The 18378-nt window shown below is 42.9% G+C and overlaps 1 protein-coding gene across 1 annotated transcript in view; it reads right to left on the bottom strand.

Moving 5' to 3' along the window:
* Positions 1-4646: 4646 nt before the first annotated feature.
* Positions 4647-18378, bottom strand: part of CCL20 (C-C motif chemokine ligand 20) — a 30663-nt gene continuing 16931 nt past the window's right edge. The window contains exons 3-4 of the mRNA XM_078667988.1: positions 11740-11817; positions 4647-5197 (exon numbers count right to left, since the gene is read on the bottom strand). Coding sequence (XP_078524114.1) covers positions 5170-5197; positions 11740-11817 — 106 coding nt within the window. The 3' untranslated portion in view covers positions 4647-5169. The remainder of the gene's footprint in view (positions 5198-11739; positions 11818-18378) is intronic.

Here is an 18378-nt window from a genome sequence, read left to right on the forward strand (position 1 = left end):
TTCACATACTCAATTTGCTATAAGCAACTAAACTAGTACAAACTGATTGCTAAGGTACAGAAGGAAGTTATTAATACACTACTAACAACCCTTCAGAAAATGACAGGGTTACATGTCAACCATTACAAAAGTACTATTAATATGATGTCAAATATGGCACAAACCTTAATGCTGAAGAAACCAGAATGGTCACAGCGTGCTGCAGAGAAAAATGTAACTAACACCTCTTATGTGATTTCAAAAAATTGTGCTCTCACTAGTGTAACACTTGTTTCATTAGTGTATCGTTAAATTGACATTAAGGAAGAATTAGTGTGGCTTATTCAGGAGCTAATTACTTCACTTAAGAAAGTCTTATGAGTTATGTGCTGAATCAGTTCCAAAATTGAGAACTCTGGCAAGTAATAAGGGTGATCAGCTTTTAGATTAACCAATCAATGTGATTGTGCTACACTTCACAGTCTCTTAATGAGGAAATAGGTGGGACACCACCTCCTACATCAACGCACCGTAAAGGCAGGTTCTATTGCCAGACACCCTCTTTCTGCCGACCTCTCCAACTGCCACTCGTGGGAGGCTGCCTACCAGTCACTGCCAGTGCAGGTAAGCGCGGTGAAGCAGGACGGGGGTGTGGCAGAGGGGAAGTGACAAATAACAGAATAGGAAAAATAAAATAAATAAATAAAACCACTTACCGTGCGCTTGCTGCATCGCCGAGTCGGCAAGCATAAGGTAAGTGGTTTTTATTTTATTTTCCCAATTCTGTCCTTTGTCACTTCACTCCCCGCCGTGCTTAACTGCACTGGCCGCGTCTGCTGACTACCCTCGTTTAAATTGCTGCTACGTTGCTGCCCCAAGTTTTTGTAGCGCAGCTGGAAAAATGTAAACCTGCATCTAAGTGTCAGTGTTCGATGTTCAGGAGCCAGTAAATAGCAGCCGCCTCTACGAAACACTGTCCACTGCAATGGCTTTCCCAACCCTGGTGCCAAATGAGGTGCATGGCCGGCAATAGTTGACTGGAAAAGCTTCCATGTCACTGAAGCATCACCTGCCTCTGCAGGCAACCTCTTACAGCCACCTACTTATCAGTTCCTTGATAATGGTGCCAATGAAGTGTAGGGTACCACAGCAATTCTTGACTGCTGCCGTGTTGTAGAAGCAGCACCCACCACTGCAGGCAACATCCCATTGTTGAGGCATTGCCCCTTGCTTCAATCGTCCACTCCTTGAAGTGAACAGCTGGGGACCACAGCTCTTCCAGCACAGTAGGTGTCAACATCAAAGGTGTTCCACAGCGGAGCTCAGAGATTCCTGTTACTCGACAGAGAGACTAGCAAGGTCATAGCAGAGGTAGATATGAAGATGACGGTGGTAAAGGCACTCACTGTCCCCTGCACAGCTTTGCTCCTAATCACCACAATATGTAAAGGATTACCACGCATAAGAAGGTAGAAATCAAGTTTATTCTTATGATGTGCCTCTAACTCCTCTCTCACAGTAAGTCTCTAGCTGCGATATTGTTCGAGTCTTTCACTCTTCACAAAATTCTAAACCAGTCTTCAGAGTGGAATGTTCCAATACCACCATAGGTGAAGGAAGGGGGGAACACAGGAAAAGGAAAGGGAACATGAAAAGGAACACAGAAATGCTATTTATAACAATCTGCTTTATTGGACAACACGTTTTCCCCCATTTAAAAAAAAGTCAGTAAAAGTTTCCTCTCTTGTGGCTTTCATTTTAGATCTTGAAAGGTAAATTCACAAACCCCTTTAAACCCCCCCCAGGTGGGAAAAACATGGACACACATTTGGTCTGAATATGTTTTGCAGGAAAAAAGGTCTGAAGGCTTAAGTACAAAGTGCTCCAAAAATAAAAAAAAGGGCTCATTAGAGGGCTCAGCCTCAGTGGTCTAAAATATTTTTCACTTGTTAATAAAAAATATAGTTCAATAGTGAAAGAAGGTTTATGATAACTTTAGTGGGAAAGTATCTTTATATAAGTGGGGTTTGTGATGCTTGAGGGTAAACTGATTTAGAATTGGTTTGCCTCACATCCCTGCTCCCGAAACTGAATATACATCTCTGGCTTACTGTTAACAGCCCTCCTCCTGGAAGTCAATTGCTTGGCCTCTGATGGCAGGAAGTTTAGAGGTGATCTTATCAGAAGCCACTTAGCAGGGAGGGGGACAAAAACAATTGGCAACACAAGAGACAGCTGTCTCAGCTCCTCATTTGAAGTCAAGATTTTGCAAGAACGTGGCTAGGATTGTGTGTATGAAATTATCCAATCACTGACGAGTAAACAGGAAAAGAATGGTACTATGCCACCAACTAATTAGAACATAGATGGAACTGGAATGAAAAAATAGGAATTAAAGAAGATTTTGCCTGGCTGCTGGAGAGAGAAGATTGAAGTCATCCTGTCTCCTGCTGGCATCCAGGTACTAGAAGTGTTGTCCAAGAGCCAAGTTGTTAGCCTTCTGTTGCTGTTACAGGGTAACAGAGGAAGAAGGATCCCTACTCTGAAGAAGGCCCATCAGCTAATTTGGGGCAGGGCCTTCAATGAAACCCAGAAATAAAGATGCATTGCCTGCCCAAATGGCCAGAGGGCTACAGGAGAGATCTGGATCGATTTCCCCTCACCAACAAACCATTGGGGTGCTTGGCTGTACCAGAATAGTAGGAGCAGCGAGCCCTGTCTCCCCACTTTGAACTTTGAATAGATACCTCCAAAAAAGTACCAGGAAGATTGAAAGCATTAGAATGTACCACTGTGGAACATTACTGACTCTACTATTGACCTCCCATCCTCAGTGAGGCAGAACAGTTTCTTGGGAACTTTTCGTTGTTTTTCCTTCTGTTGTAAGAGCAGCCTCTGATGTCCATTTCTGGGTAATGCACATAGACCAAAGGAACCCTTAAGATCCTCATTGTTCCTATTGGAACTTTTTCAATATTCTACTCAAAACTTTACAAAAAGTTAGAAATCTATATCTCCAGTGCACCTAAGCCAGTTTTAACTACTTTTGCATCTTTTACATCACGCGTGCGAATGCAACGGGCTCTGGTCCCCCAGATTGGCAGAAGAACGTAACGTAAGCAGAATTGAAAACTTCACCAGCTCAATCACAACGACAATCTTAAGTAGAACTGATCCTCATGATAATGTAGCACTTCAGACCTCTCCATTAACTGGTCCCCACTGGGGCAGCTGTGTCTTGTCACCCCATCGCCCCGGTCCTCACATACTCTTCCCCCTGCCCACCCACAGAAACAACAGAATGAAAAGTGTTATACCCCCCTAACACAGATAGGTTATAGCGTAGTCTCACCTCTCACATAAATACCTGGGTATCAGTTAGACAAATCTGCCACACAGTTCACTGCCGTGATCCAAGCATGTACGAGTAACTTACATAAAGAGTCTCTACAGCAAATTTTAAGGGCATATACTGTTAATGTGTTAAGTAGTTTTCTTTTGATTTGCAATGCTTTCTCTATGCAGCAAGGAAACAGCAGACTCATGATACGTTATCAATATTTGCATATATACTATATATGTATAACTTTGTAACTCAGTACTGAATGGTATGCTCAAATTCATGCACAACCTCCACTGCTCGGCTGTTTAAGTATGTTAAATTAAAAATTCCCAAACATTATTGAAAGAAAAAAAACTATTTCTGTATCTTTTTGCTCGTTTTATTTCTCTAGGTTTTTCTAAATTGGTTCGGGAATGTTGCTGTATTGCGCACTTAACTTTAATGTTGCCTGGTCTTGCATTGAACTTGACATCCATTTCACTGGGGAATTGCCTACTGCTTCTGCCATTGCTATCAGGAATTGAGCTGAGATTTTGTTAGAACTGTGGGGCATATTATCAAGGAGGTTTATCTCCGCTTTTTTGGCTTTAAAAGCCAAGAAAGCGGATATAAAATTATCTGCCTATTACCTAGCTGTCGCTAACACCAGTTAGCGACAGCTAGTAGGAGATAGCGACCATCTTGGGCCCCGCTTTGCATGTCAGTGAAATTTATCACTAATGACATGCAAAGAGGGCGTGCCAAGATGTTAGCGACTGGAAACAGTCGCTAACATCGCTATCTTCTATTACCAACTTTTGGAGATATTCGCGCTAAGCGCGAATATCTCCAAAAGCTAACACCTGCCCCTGAGCAGTTCTTAGCCATGTTATCCAATGGTAGGTGGATAACATGGCTAAGAGCATTAGCTCGGTAATGCATGAATATCGCTGACTTTTCAGCGATATTCATGCATTTCGGCCGATTTTTATCGCTTAGGAGATAAACCTTGATAATAGCAAGGTTTCTAAGCGATAAAAATCGCTGCAGCTCGTCGATAAAAATATTGCCGCTAAGCCAACATAGCGATAATTATCGCTAGTTGTTGGTAATATGCCCCTGTGTTTTGACTTGCTAGAGTTAAGTTGTTATTGGTAACTCCCTTCCAAATTAACATCCCAGTTTCTGTCATTATTGTTCTGAAAAGTTAGATTACGTTTTGCACGTAGGTCCTCATAGAGAGAGTGCAGAGACGAGCAGTCTGCACGCAGTACAGGAAGTTCTTCCCCCAACTATTATACGGTTGGATTACAATAAAGCTCTCTGATGCAGATCTTCTGACTGCATTTCACAAATAATGTTTATTTTTTTAGTATTTGTTTCTTACAAGCACTTATTCCTAAGATAAGTATACACCATTTATACAATAAAACATTTAATAAATACAAATATTATTAGCTGCCTGAACAAATAAATTAATAAGGCAAAAGAAGATGCAAAGACTACATAGAACTTCAGGTAGGAGTCAGTAGTGAAACAAAGAAGCTCTCAACTTCAGGTACAGAATGTTAGGCAGCCATTTTGAAAACACGGCCTAATCATCTGCATTCTGTCTCTAGTGCATGGCTTGTTAACTTTAAGAAAGGTTTGATACACCACGCGGAAACCATGATTATATATTTTTTCACGCCAGCGACAAGGCAGGCTACATCAACTATGGTTTCAAGTATGTTTTGCTGCAATATAAAGCAAACAGTGCAAAAGCCATAATTGTTTCCATTGAAACTAATTTAGTCAACTGATGTGGCATTGTTGGCCAGCAACCAAGAAAGTCAGTTCTGTACTTTTGTTCAGATTCAGAAGTCGTCTTAACCACTTCTCCCCTGATTGGTCTTTCTGCAAGGAAAAAAACAAAGAAAGAATTAGGCATAAAGTAAATATTACTATAAATGTGCTCTCCTCATATGAATTCTACAACACTCAGCTGGTTTTCATAAAGGTTATTAATATACGAGACCTATGTCCTGGTAGCATCCTCTTGGCAATAAGTTGCACACTGACACCACCCAGAATTCTGGGAATCCATGGACAGTCATTTGCCAACTTCAATATTTATGGAATGAAAGAAGTCTACGAAATGTGGCTTCCACCATCAAGAAATCTGTCAACATTCATCACATCCATTGGATTCCAGTTTTCACAACCAATAGTATAGAAGAAGACTGAAATGGTTGTTTGCCACAATTTCAAGGTCTATTTAGGGGTGGGAAATAAATTCCGCTTTCGGAGTTGGCGAAGTTTTGCCCACTCTGTGCTACGCTTGTTACGAGGAGTTCTGGCAAAACTCTGCCAACAGCTGCTTGGTGGAGTATTTTCTTACTCGCGGCTCGCTAACTTTAAGCTGGCAAGTGGGAGTGAGAATTTGCATCCCCTAACACAATTTTAAGGTGCTAGAATGGCACCTGGTGAGATTTTATCAACGTGGGTGGTTGCAGCAGGTTGTGACCATTCGTGGTGAGAAAGCCACCGCTTGAGTAGAAAATCTATTTGAGCCACAGGAGAGAAGCAGCGCCCTCTGGCACACAGCGTGGTGCCATTTGTGCTGATTCTGCAGTGTAGAAGAAGCTCCCGGTGCTACAAATCAGAGAAAACAGCACAACATGGCGCCTGCTCGTGACACTCCAGAATCTCAGAGTTTTATTCAACTCCTCGAGTTCCACCCATTTCAAGGTCTATTGTATTGACCTGCACATATATTGACCCCACAGTTTTGCCTCCCACTATAGTGTCAAGGAAAGCATAGAAAGGAAACTATGCATTTACGAATCTAACCCCATATCTACTTACTTTGCTGATATAGTGGTAGCCAATATTATGAAGCGATGTAATGGCGTGTAGATGTTACAAATTTGATACTATGACCCTCCATCAACTCAAAGGTATTACTTTAATTCCTATTAACAGACAAATGTCTCCACTTCTAGTCTTTTTTGACAATTAGTATCACCCAATATGGAAATTGATTTACCTAACCCATAACACTCTTGTCTACCAATTTCGAGACCGATCACAGGCCTCAAGTTGGTGGTTAAGAAAGAAATCAACAAAATTGCCAATGTTCCTGTGTTCACCAATAAGCATTTGAAAAGTGACTCACCACAACACAAATGGGCTTAAAAACTGAAGAAAATTGAATGGAGATCTACATGACCCTTAGACCTTCCCCCTTGGACATCCAGAGCACAAGGCTCATCCCCCAACTCTTTAAACTAAACTGATATGTCTTCTAATACTGAACCAAACAGCACCTAACACATTCCTTGTTTAGAGTTAAGTCACTGTTCCCACCACACCTCTGTTTTTCACTCCACCAATACATACTTGTGGAAGAAACGGCTTGGACTGGACTAGTAAGAAGTGGCTGAACACTAACAAACTATTTTCACACAAACCTTCTGTAGGAAGTCAACCTTTTGTGTGTGGTCACCACTGATTTTTTATCTTTTACTGAGCCTATGTTTTTGCTGGTGTTAGACCTCAATGCACTTTAATCCTGCAAACCATTGTTAAAGGGCGTGTGCCCCCCCTTTAAACATGATTGATTTGGCATATTTCATAACATGCTTCAGGCCTATCATTGAAGCCTGATTGTAGCAGTGAAAAAAACTATTATTCGACCTGCAAAAATAAATACTTTTGACAGGTCAAAGACTTCCTTTTAACTATTAATAAGTCACCCCTATCTAGTTCATGTTGCCCACAAGGTAGGGTGCATGGAATTCAAAGGAGATCATAAACTTAATGTTAACATGTTCATTCAGTGACTAGCACCCTCAAGCTATTTTTCACAGTGCCAGTCCTAGCTTCCTATGTAGAACACCAGAATACAGATTAAAAAAGCTAATAGTGTATTTTGGGAATTGGACCAGCTAGAAAAATAACTAAACATCTATTTTTAATAGAATTAAAACCCAATTTGATGATGAAGTTGGATTTTTAATAACTATTAAGAAAAAGTAACTTTCTGAAAATTTCCCTTTCCCTGCCTGAAGTTCCTGTAGGCTACATTTACATTTCCTCTACAATTTCTGTCAGCCAGTAATTAGCATTTGACGAGGTATGGAACCTGCTCCCTGAGTACTGAGAAGGGGGGGGTGTTGTTCCCTTGACAGAATGGCATTAGGATTGAACCCAAGTAAAGAATTAACTTTTAAGTGGTCTCCCTGTCACATGCAAATGTCAGCTGATATCTGGGCAGGGCCCATCCTTAGACCCCCCCCACAGCCAGGCAGGCTTCACTCAGAGAGGACCTCTTTTTGACCCTACAATGTCCAATCTTGCAGGAGTGTCAAATCTTGCTTATCAGACTTGCTGTGGTGTACACATAACACTGAGGGCGCACTTAAAAGGAAGACAAACCAATCTTGCAAATCCAGTGTCTGGTTGCCCAGAAGCCCTGATTTGTTCTACTAGATGTCTGTGTTTGGGTTTAATGGGGGTACAGTGACTGGCACCAACTAGATGTTAGTGTTAGATGTGAGCAGACACTAGGATTACCAGAGTGCAATCTCCACACAGATAGATTTCAGAGCCTAAGTTGAGTGTGTCCAAAGACTTTCATTAAATGCCCAAAGTAGGTAGGGTTGGCCCCAGAACATTTACCCCATTGTTTGAGGCATGCTCAGGAGCCATTCCCACACGCTAGCTGGTGGCAGGCATAATGGTGGTAACTCCAGACGTCCATTGTAGAAAACTAATGGACCTGTGGAAGTTCAGAAGAGGACTGAACCTGCAGTCTGAACTGGAGAAGAGTTCTTAAGGACTGGACCTGCTCTCCCTCTTGTATACAGGACACAAATGTGGATGTCACAGACTTTACCTCCTGTTGAAGCTACAGGGATACAAAACACTACAAGAGGCTTTTCCTGCAAATCCCCAGCTTGCTGGTGACACCGCACCTGGATGGATCCTGCTGTTTGGCCTCTGCCTGATAATGTGAGTCTCTAGTGCCTCCTCTGAGGTTCTAGGGAACTTTAGAAGTGTACTCATATGGTGGAATGGGACTTTAAGGACTAAGGTCAGAGGGAAAAGTCTTTCACCAGGGTGAACATGGTTGGTGTAGCTGACCCGTACTCCATCGCAGTCAGCATCAAATTGTGTCTAGGTCACGATTTACTGCGATCATTGACTATCATTGACACTTTATTCTTCTTGGTGCTATTCCTACTTAAAACTTTAAAAATTCCTCTCTTTGGGTACCCTCATTGAGGCTTTGTCATTTTGGTGTCATTTTGTTTATTACGTTTTACTCTACTTTTCTAATTCAGTTTCGGGTTTTTGTTCTTTTGTATTTCGACTTTATTACTGTTTTAGTACTGCTTAGGCATTGCTCTATGATAAGTCTGTCTGCTCTGTGCCATAGCTACCAGGGTGTCTGAGCTCAGATTAATTTAGTGACTTTAAAGGTTCACCTTGACAAGGGTTGTGAATATTCCTTGAGGTGAGTAGTCACCCATTCCAAATAATGATCCAATTTCTTACATCTTTCTTAAATAAATACTTTAATTAATTCAATACTATTACTTTTTTCAGTCTTTGAAAGGCTTTACAAAACCATCATCAAATGCACAATTTCAAAATACTTATATATTTAATTCTACCAAGTAAATTCCTTTTGATAGGCAGCATATATTTATAAAATAGCATAATGATTAAACGAAATCCCTGCAAATTCATTAGCTACAAAACTTTTGGACACCTCAAACTCTTTTTAGGTAAATGCACGGAACATGTAAAGCAGGTTAATGATTAAAAAGTATGTGTGAAAATCTATTTATTACCGCATGGTACTAAAATATAGTGCATTAAATATTGTTTGACACAAATATTGTGTTCTACATATCATTCATACAAAATGCCAGATTTTAGTGTATACTAGAACATCTGCATCCAATGGGATGAAAGTTTTCTAACTCAAAAAAGTGATTTGAGTAAATTCAGAGCTTCCAACAGAGTACCACTGTTTAGGTCAAAGTATTTCACAAAATCAATTTCTTTAAGTATGTTTTCTAATTTATATTCTTAATAGGGGTGGCATCGAATTTCTGCAATATTCACAATGGTAGTGTTCAAGCACGGTGCAGAATAGTATCTCATAACTTCTGATTGCATAATTTAGTCCACTATGCATCTGGGCACTAAAGCCGTTCTACAGGGGGCGGGGGTTTAAAGCAACTGTAATGAAGAACGCAAATCCTCATGAAAAGAATTACATATGTCAAAAATAAATAGCTATTTACATTTAAAGGCCATATTTTCATGATTAAAACGGAGACGCTGCAATGTGTAATATCAATGCCAGCATTGCTCGAGAACTTGTAGCGCACCTTAAGTCGAACAGATAGTGTTCATTAAACAATTATAATAAGATCATTGATTAAGAGCTGGAATATCCAGTGCAATAATATCATGGAACACTTACATCATAGACAAATTTCGAGGGGCAAAAGTGCAAGTAAAGAGGTATAAAATCTACTATTCTCAATTCCACATATATGTACCTTTACAATATCTACATTGTCAAGATATAAAGATGTGGAGTTAGGTAAAGAAAATCTATACATACCTTTTGATATGTTGCCCCTTGATAGTGTGACTATGATATTAGTGCCCCATGGTATTATGTAGTCGATATTATGGATCCACACCAAAATCATAGGGATAGAATGAATTGTGATAACAGGAGACGTTATGAGATTTCCACAACCCTTGAACACATTCATTGTGAACACTGCAGAACAGTAATCCCTTACACCGTTGAAGAATAAAAGCTGAAACATGCCTAAAGCGATTGTAGTTGTGATATACATTAACTGAGAAAAAGGCAGTATCCAGTTGCACTCTCTGTAAGTACTCAGATTCCATTGTTGATTTGCCGAATGATTATCCGGGCATGGGGTAATAGACAGGAGGCACACCACTACATTTACACATATTGAGAACTATGTTAAAACATTTAGAGACGGAGAGTTCAAAAAGGGTGTATAACTAAAGGACGTTTTTTTTCTCTCTCTCAATAGTTCTGTAACAAGATATTTGGGACATTCTATTAATATCAGGTGATAGTTTTGAAAACAATATTCTGACATTAACCAAGAAATAAGTATTTTGCCTTTGGTGTATAGAGTAACATTGTGGCAATGCGTTTAATGGTTAATGCATTTGTGCTTTGGTTTTACAACGTACATTTATTAGTATGTCTTTATGGCAATGACATTGCTGGTTATTAATCAATTTTGAATCAAAATTAGTGGTGTCACAATCCATGTATCTAACACTCACGACATATATTCGGAAGCGATAAAATTGGGTTGCCCATGGCTATCACAAGAAGGACTCTTGGAGACTGCCCAGCCAGTGTTCCATGATGACTTCCTGCCCCAAAGGAAAATCCTTTACTTGGGGGTCACCATCACGACCTTTCAAACAATGCCCAGGATCCCATCTGCAGGCCCTACCCTCGTTCTGTGAGGAAGCCTGCAGTGGGCACCAAACAGATCACACCTTCAGTTGGTTTATACTACAAGCTAGATAAACCATTGTTGCTACTGACACTTTGATTCAAGAGAACCAGAAATACATGGCCAATGGGGATTCTCCATCAAAAGCCGCCAGACTGAATCAGAGACAGATATATGGCATAAGGAGAAATACCTGAAGATAACATCTTAGACCATAGCAACCCACATAATGCACAGCATGATGACCAAGGAAAACACAACAACAAACCCAACCCCCTTCACAATTGACAAATACCAGGTTACTGGCATCAAACATATGTTGCAGCATCGACTGGTGACTGTCCTTGTCAGTGTCCCCACCCTCATGGTTCCTGCCACACCCCTACCACTTGACACATGCCCATTCCTGTATGCCTCTCCTCCTCCTGGCAAGGTCTTGTTGGCCAGCTTCATCCTAATATCATGCTCAGGGATGCAGATCCCTATGTCGGAGGAAGACCCAGCCCTGCCACCCATCCCATCCCGAGCAATACTGTGTAAGTCTTTGCCGATAACTGAAATTCCAGTATGTCAGGTGTAGATAAACATGAAGTCCATTTTGTGCATTCTATTACATAGAATTTTGCCTCTCTGGTTATGAAAGCATGGTCACAAGAACCAGAGTGAGTGGAAGGAAAAAGACTGCACAAGGTCTGCCGGTTGGCTTAAAAAATGTGGATCCATAAGTGTCTGTTGAATTTTATTATTTTGCCTTATTTTCTGTTTGTTGCTATTCCTCTGGAAGAACAATAAAAGACCTGAAAACCCAGCAATGAACAAAATTATGCCACAGTGACCTGCAAATGTGTGGTAAAATGCCACCGTGCGCCTACATAACCATAATACTTATAAAGTTTGCGTGTAAAGAATCTTACGTGCCTCAAGGTTTTGATCAACACTTTCACCCACTTCTCCTGGGGGTTGGCACACACTCTGAAACCACGCCTAGTGTGGAATCTGGAAGGAAGAGACAAGTTGTGAATGAAACACCTAAAATAAATTTCAGACAATAGCAAATCTGTCAAACTTTCAATTATTTTTTCTGATCAGTGATTCTGAGAGGATGTGAATGGTTTTGGGTGAAGTTTGGCGTTTACAGCCAGATCTGCCGACTTTGGATCTTGGGAGCCAGGTTTGAGTCCCAGGTTGGCTCATCATGATGTGATTCTGGGCAAAATCACTTACAGCTAGATTCATGAAGCAAAATTGCGATCGCAATAGCTGCGAATTAGCTATTGCGGTCGCAATTTCAAAGAAAGGTATTCATGATAGTGAAAAATCCAAAATAGCGAATTCGCGACATAAATTTTGCGAGTTCGCAAATAAATTCGCAGAATCCAGGAACAAGCCCAATTGGGAATCTGAAATAGCGATGAACCATGGATTCTGCGAATTCATTTGCGGACTCGCAAAATAATCGCAATCGCCATTAATGAAAAATCGCATATTGCGAAAAACCCGAAAATCGCTATTTGCGACGCGCAATTCAAGGAGAACCCAAACCAGGTGGTAACCAGTAAGAAAAAAAAATTAAAGATTCAAAAAAAGTTAGCAAATTACAAACAGGTGCAGGCCTGACCAAACACACTTAAGGACATGCAGCTGGAGCCTGACGACTCTCACAATGCCAGGACTCTACATGGTGGTAAGGCGGCGAAGGCTACAGCGAGCAGCACGGAACAGACGTAGAATCCAGGAGTGGATATTCCGTGTGCGGGTCACCCTTCTGGGCCAAACCAGGGAGCAAATTTACGCGAAGTACCGCCTAAATGGGGCAATGATCATCAAGCTGATCCAGGACCTAGACCCCCTGATGCAGCACCCAACAAGGAGAACCAATGCCGTTCCCACCCATGAGCAGGTATTGTGCAGCCTGCACCTACTGGCCTCCGGAAGCTTCCAGGGGATAGTCGCTGTCGCAGGGGGGATATCCCAGGCCACCATGTCCCGCTGCCTAAGGAGTTTCCTGGAGGCCATGCTGACCCGGCTACACCACTACATCTCATTCCCCACCATCCAACAGGACTTAAATGACACCAAGCTGCAATTTTACAATGTTGCCCAATTTCCACATATAATAGGATGCATTGACTGTACCCACATCCACATCTGCCCACCAGCACAAACGGAATACATGTATCGCAACCGCAAGTCATACCACTCCCTCAATATCCAGATGGTGTGCAATGCAAAGACAATCATCACGGACATAGTGGCACAGTACCCGGGGAGCACACATGACTCCTTCATATTCCGGCACAGTGGGGTTCACACACGACTGGCCAGGGGAGACTTTGGTGAAGGACACCTACTGGGTAAGTACACATGCCCCACAATATTACACTGTGATAATGTAGCTGCGCCGCACAGGCACTCACCATCTGCTCCTATCATTCAGGTGACAGCGGCTACGCTCTCCGTGAGTACCTCCTCACACCATACCTCAACCCTTCAACACCACAGCAACGGCGTTACAATGCAGCACACATACGCACAAGAAATTGCATTGAGAGGACATTTGGCCTTTTGAAAATCAGATTCCGCATACTGCACAAGACTGGTGGGGCCATCAAATACGAGCCAGAGGTCTGCTGCCGCATCGTGGCCGTGTGTACAATCCTCCACAACATTGCAACCAAGCGCAGGATACCTGTACACATCTCTGGCAGTGAGTCTGAAGGGTACAACCAACCACCTGCACGTGTGCGTCACACACGCGGCGAGAATCCTGCAGAAGGACACATGCGGCGCAACCAAATCTGCATGAACTATTTCTAGTGCACCCACTCCCCACACCCATTACCTAACTCATGCATGACAACATTAATAATGACATGAGTCAGATTAAGTTAGTCAGAATTTTTTTAATTGTTACAGCACAATAAACTGGGCATTCTGCTAACTGGTACATCAATGACATATTGCGTCATATGTCTGTCCTTCAGGAGGGCATGCTTTTAGCAGCAGCATGGCCCCTCATGTTAATGATAATGTTCAATGCCGCCTCCGGGCAGATGCTCCCAGCCTCCTTTCCCCATCCTCCTCCTGATAAGGCCGTGAGGCAGCAGAGGGCCTGCTGCTGCGGCGGGGTGCTACCACCGGTGGAATGGACTGGCTGCTATGGCTGGATGTAGCCTCACTTGTGTCGTCAGCCCCCCCCCTGGCCATGGTCGGCAGCCTGCATGCCCTGGACTGCTGTTGACACATGCTCCAGAGCTCTCGCGACGTCCTGGCAGCACTGGACCATTTGGACCTGCATGGCCAAGGAGCGTCGCGACAGCTGGGAGGTTGTGTTCCCTATTATGTAGTTCGACCGCGTGTATGCTGACAGGCGGGTCAGCAGTTGGCGGTGTCTGCGGCGATTGAGAGCCCGCTGCCTGTTTATGGCCTGTGTGTTGGCCTCCATAGCAGCTGTCATCCTCTCCATGCGGTCTGACATTACTGCAACATTTCGGGCGGTCTTGTCCAGTTGCAGGTGGATAGCCCCGAGATGACGGGCCTGCGTCTGATGCACATGTAGCATCCGGCGCTCGATGGAGAGCCCACCTGCTCGCACATTTTGTCCCCTACCAGCACGGGAATTGGTAGTGCGCTGACCCCTCACCAGTCCGCTGGACTGGCTCCTCACAGCCGCAGGGCGGCGGGTTGATTGGCGAACTGCAGCTGGTGTTGCATGCCCCACTGGGGATTGCGTGACGGGCAGTGCTACTGCAGCGCGTGGTGGCACAGGGGTAGCACTGGCCACAGGGGCAGGTGGTGTGATGACCGCTGGTGCGGCAGCTTGCCCTGATGGTCCGGGCTGTGGGGATAGATTTGTGTCTCCCTCTGTGTCATCCGTGATGTCCATGACCAGGCCATCGCTGTCTGTGCTGGGGACTTCTACGCCACCTGTGATGTAAAGTGGACGTTGATTAGTGACATGTTTCTTACACATTTAGGCTTCCTACATGCATGCAGACTACCATTCCCTGAGTCGCTGCAGGATTGACTCTCACTAAACATGTCTGGCTTAATGGGGCAAGATGGTAATTGTGGTCAGACTACATGTCCCACAATGCAATAGCGGTTTAGTGGTGTGCTTTGGCTGCATGACTGGGGTTTGATATGGGAGGCTCTGGAGTCATGGACATTGTTAGGGGACAGGGGGTCGCAGTCGCATGGCACTTACCTGGTGTGTCTTGGGTGGGTCGGGAGGAGTCAAGCTGTGTCACACCCACGCATGCCTGCGGATTTATGGTGTCCTCCACTCGGTCCTCCAGTGGTGTATTCGGTGGGACAGTGGGCTCCCCTCCACCTGTCGCCACACGCTCCCCCAGCCTCTCCGCTATCTTCTCCTTTGACCGCCCTCTGAGGTCATACCAGCATTTTTTAAGTTCGTCCACGGAGCACTGGGTCACCCCAACAGAGTTAACTTTAGCGCGGATGCGCAACCATAGCCGCCTTTTATCGGCCTCGGGCACCCTTCTCGAATCTTTCCCGAAGAGCCGATTGTAGTCCTTGCAGACTCCTTCTATTAAACATTCGAGCTCTTGCTCAGAAAATTTAATTTTTCTTTTTCTCCCACTGGCAGATCCAGCTGCAGCTTCCTCAGACATGCTTGCCACTGGGGTGTCTCCTGAAAAACTCCTGTAGGCACACTGGAGGGGACCTCTGGTGGTGATGCTTCCAGTTCAGGCTCTCACTGCTGAATGAGGGTGGAACCTGCCTACTTCCTGGTTGTGATGTCATCACTGTGCTAAGGATGCGACTTCCCGTTTTTGCGATCTCGCAGTTACCGAGATCGCAATTTGCGATATCGCTAATTGCGGAATCGCAATTTCTAAACGGGTATCGGCCGAATATGCGATTATTTACCGATTTTCGGGGACTGGCAATCGGCGATTGCGGCCGATTGCGAATCGCTTTTTTTAATCGCAAATATTAATGAATTCCAATTTGCGATTTCTTAATTGCGATTCGCTTTTTCTCGCAATTTAGGAATCGCAGATTGGGACATTGATGAATCTGTCTGCAAGTCCCTTCGTTCCTAAAAAACTGATCTGACTTTGTGTAATGTACCTGGTGCCCTTGGCCTGAGTTTGTGCTTTATGAAACTGAAAAAAACTACATTCACCTTGTTGAAATGGGAACCATTATCAATAGTCATTGCCCAAATTAAAAGGTGGTGATATGATACCAGAGCTGGAGAAATCTATTTCAGTCAGTATATCGACCAGTAATTCCAGATATGGAGAGTTGAAGTTCACAAAGAAACATGCAGACCAAGAATAGCGGTGGCAAAAATGCAGGTTTTCCAGATTCCTGGGCCTTTTTGATTCTCACATCTAACAACTGCTAAGAGAAAGTAGTAAATGTGAGTGTGGGGGGCCACATTGGGTTAGTGTGGCGGGCATGAGCCGGCTCTTCTGCTGCTTGGTTGGTTATTGATCCCACCCCTTCCTTGCTTTTACGGGGTGGTTTTACCATGTGCATTTCTGTGGCCAGTAATCTGGGCCTAGTATTCTCACATTCAGTAATTTTGGGTGTGGGGACACCAGAACATTCAGAATCATGTTGTGAGAATACTTGGGACGACAGCTAATGAGATCCCTGCAGTATGAGGTTACTTAAGTTTTCCCATGGCATAAATCAACCTTAAAACTGTTTTAAGCCAGAAAATATTTGCCAGATTCATGAAGGTATTTTTCCTGGCTCAAGGCAGTCATAACACCGTTATTTCTGACTTTAGGCAATTGTCTTAATATGGAAGAAAATCAGTAAATGTGACCTATGTTCTATTCTGACCGTTTTAAGATTGTCTTAAGTGACAGAAAATATTTAGTTAATCAGGCTCTAAGTCCAGAAAAACACCAACATCGCCTCTCTCAAATAACCCAGAAATCATATTAGTCATCAGAGACATTATGTTTCAGTCTGAGATTTCCTTTACAATACATTTTTTCGAGTGTATTTACAAATGAACCAGGATTATATCCCGCAAAAACAGTAGGGCCCATTCACAAAGAAAAGTTGTAAATCTGCACCCTCTGCAGAACTCTTGTGAACAGGCTTGAATGGTCTTATTTTGTTCTGCTCTTACAGAGAGTGACTATAGTTTATTTCAGTTTCTAAAACTTATGACTCAATGCTTTATTTTATTTATTTATAAAGTTTTATATACAGCGAAAATGACCCTAGTGGGTATCAGAGCGCTTTACATTACACCGTTCAGAAACATTAGAGGGTTGAGGGGTAATATACATACAGTCAATATTCGACATTCAACACAAAAAGAGGTAGACAGTGGTACATAAGATAACATATGTTGCTAACAGTCACATATGATTTAAAGTCTTAGGATATAAATGTGTTCATTAGAAGCATTTTTACTTCTTTTTTGAAGGAGGATGAGGGAGGGATTCTGCATACATCTGGTTTCAAATCTTCGGTGCTATACCTGATAAGGCTCTGCAACACGTTCTATTTTTGTGGAAGGATTGTGGTTTCAGTAGTAGTGAAATCGTGCTTCGCGAATGTCTGCAACCTCCCGATAGCTCTAGCTTTTGTGTTAAGTACCTGGGGGTTTTGAGATGCAGGGCTTTATGGGTCATGCAGGTGATCTTTAGTTGTATTCTTGCCTCGTATGGTAGTCAGTTAGTTTATAACAAAACACATTACCCATCTATAATTCTATATGTTACGTATGGCTTTTAATAGGAGCAACTAGTGTGAGCACAAGAGTCTAACTCTGGTAATTCACTGCTATGATATAGCAAACGTTGATCACCAAAGCTGCTAGCCACTGTTGCTCCCTCATAAAGGAATCGCATACTGCTCTGGCAGAGCTCTCATAGAGACTGTCAAAGGAGTGCTGGAAAGAAGGGAGCTCAGCTCCTGAAGGAGAATAAAAGGTAGACTCGGAGATTGATGGGGCTGTGTGGCAGGAGGCCAGTTATTTATTTTGTTTTACATTAAGGACAGGCAGGACAGGCCATGTTATATATGGCTCCCCTATTACTCCTCTGCTCCGGTGCAGCAGTTGAAATCTGGGGCAGATGATTTTGGGGGCAATACATAATGTGAAATTATAGATTGGTAAAAAGTGAATTATTGGGATGTTTTTTATTTCAAGGTTCTAAGTGACATCATAGACAACTCGAACATCACCCTCGTTGTCTATTTGATGTCATTATGAACGCCCCAGTGAAAAACATATCCATAATTCTGTTACCTATCTATAATTCTCTGTGCCAATTCACAAATATTACCCATAATAGCACAGTGCAGTACAGAAGCCTAGCCAAAGATGAGGATTGACTACTCATAGATCAAAGAACCCTGAGAAACATAGGGGCATATTACCAACGATTAGCGATATTTATCGCTAACTAGGCTTAGCAAAGAATTTTTTATCGCTAAGCATCGCCGGAAATTATCGCTGAGATAACTTGCTATTAGCAAGCTTTATCTCCAAAGCGATACATTTTCCAGCGATAGCGTGAATATCGCTGAGAATACAGCAATATTCACGCATTAGCG

This window comes from Lissotriton helveticus, chromosome 11 (genome assembly GCF_964261635.1).
Source record: "Lissotriton helveticus chromosome 11, aLisHel1.1, whole genome shotgun sequence".
NCBI lineage: Eukaryota > Metazoa > Chordata > Amphibia > Caudata > Salamandridae > Lissotriton > Lissotriton helveticus.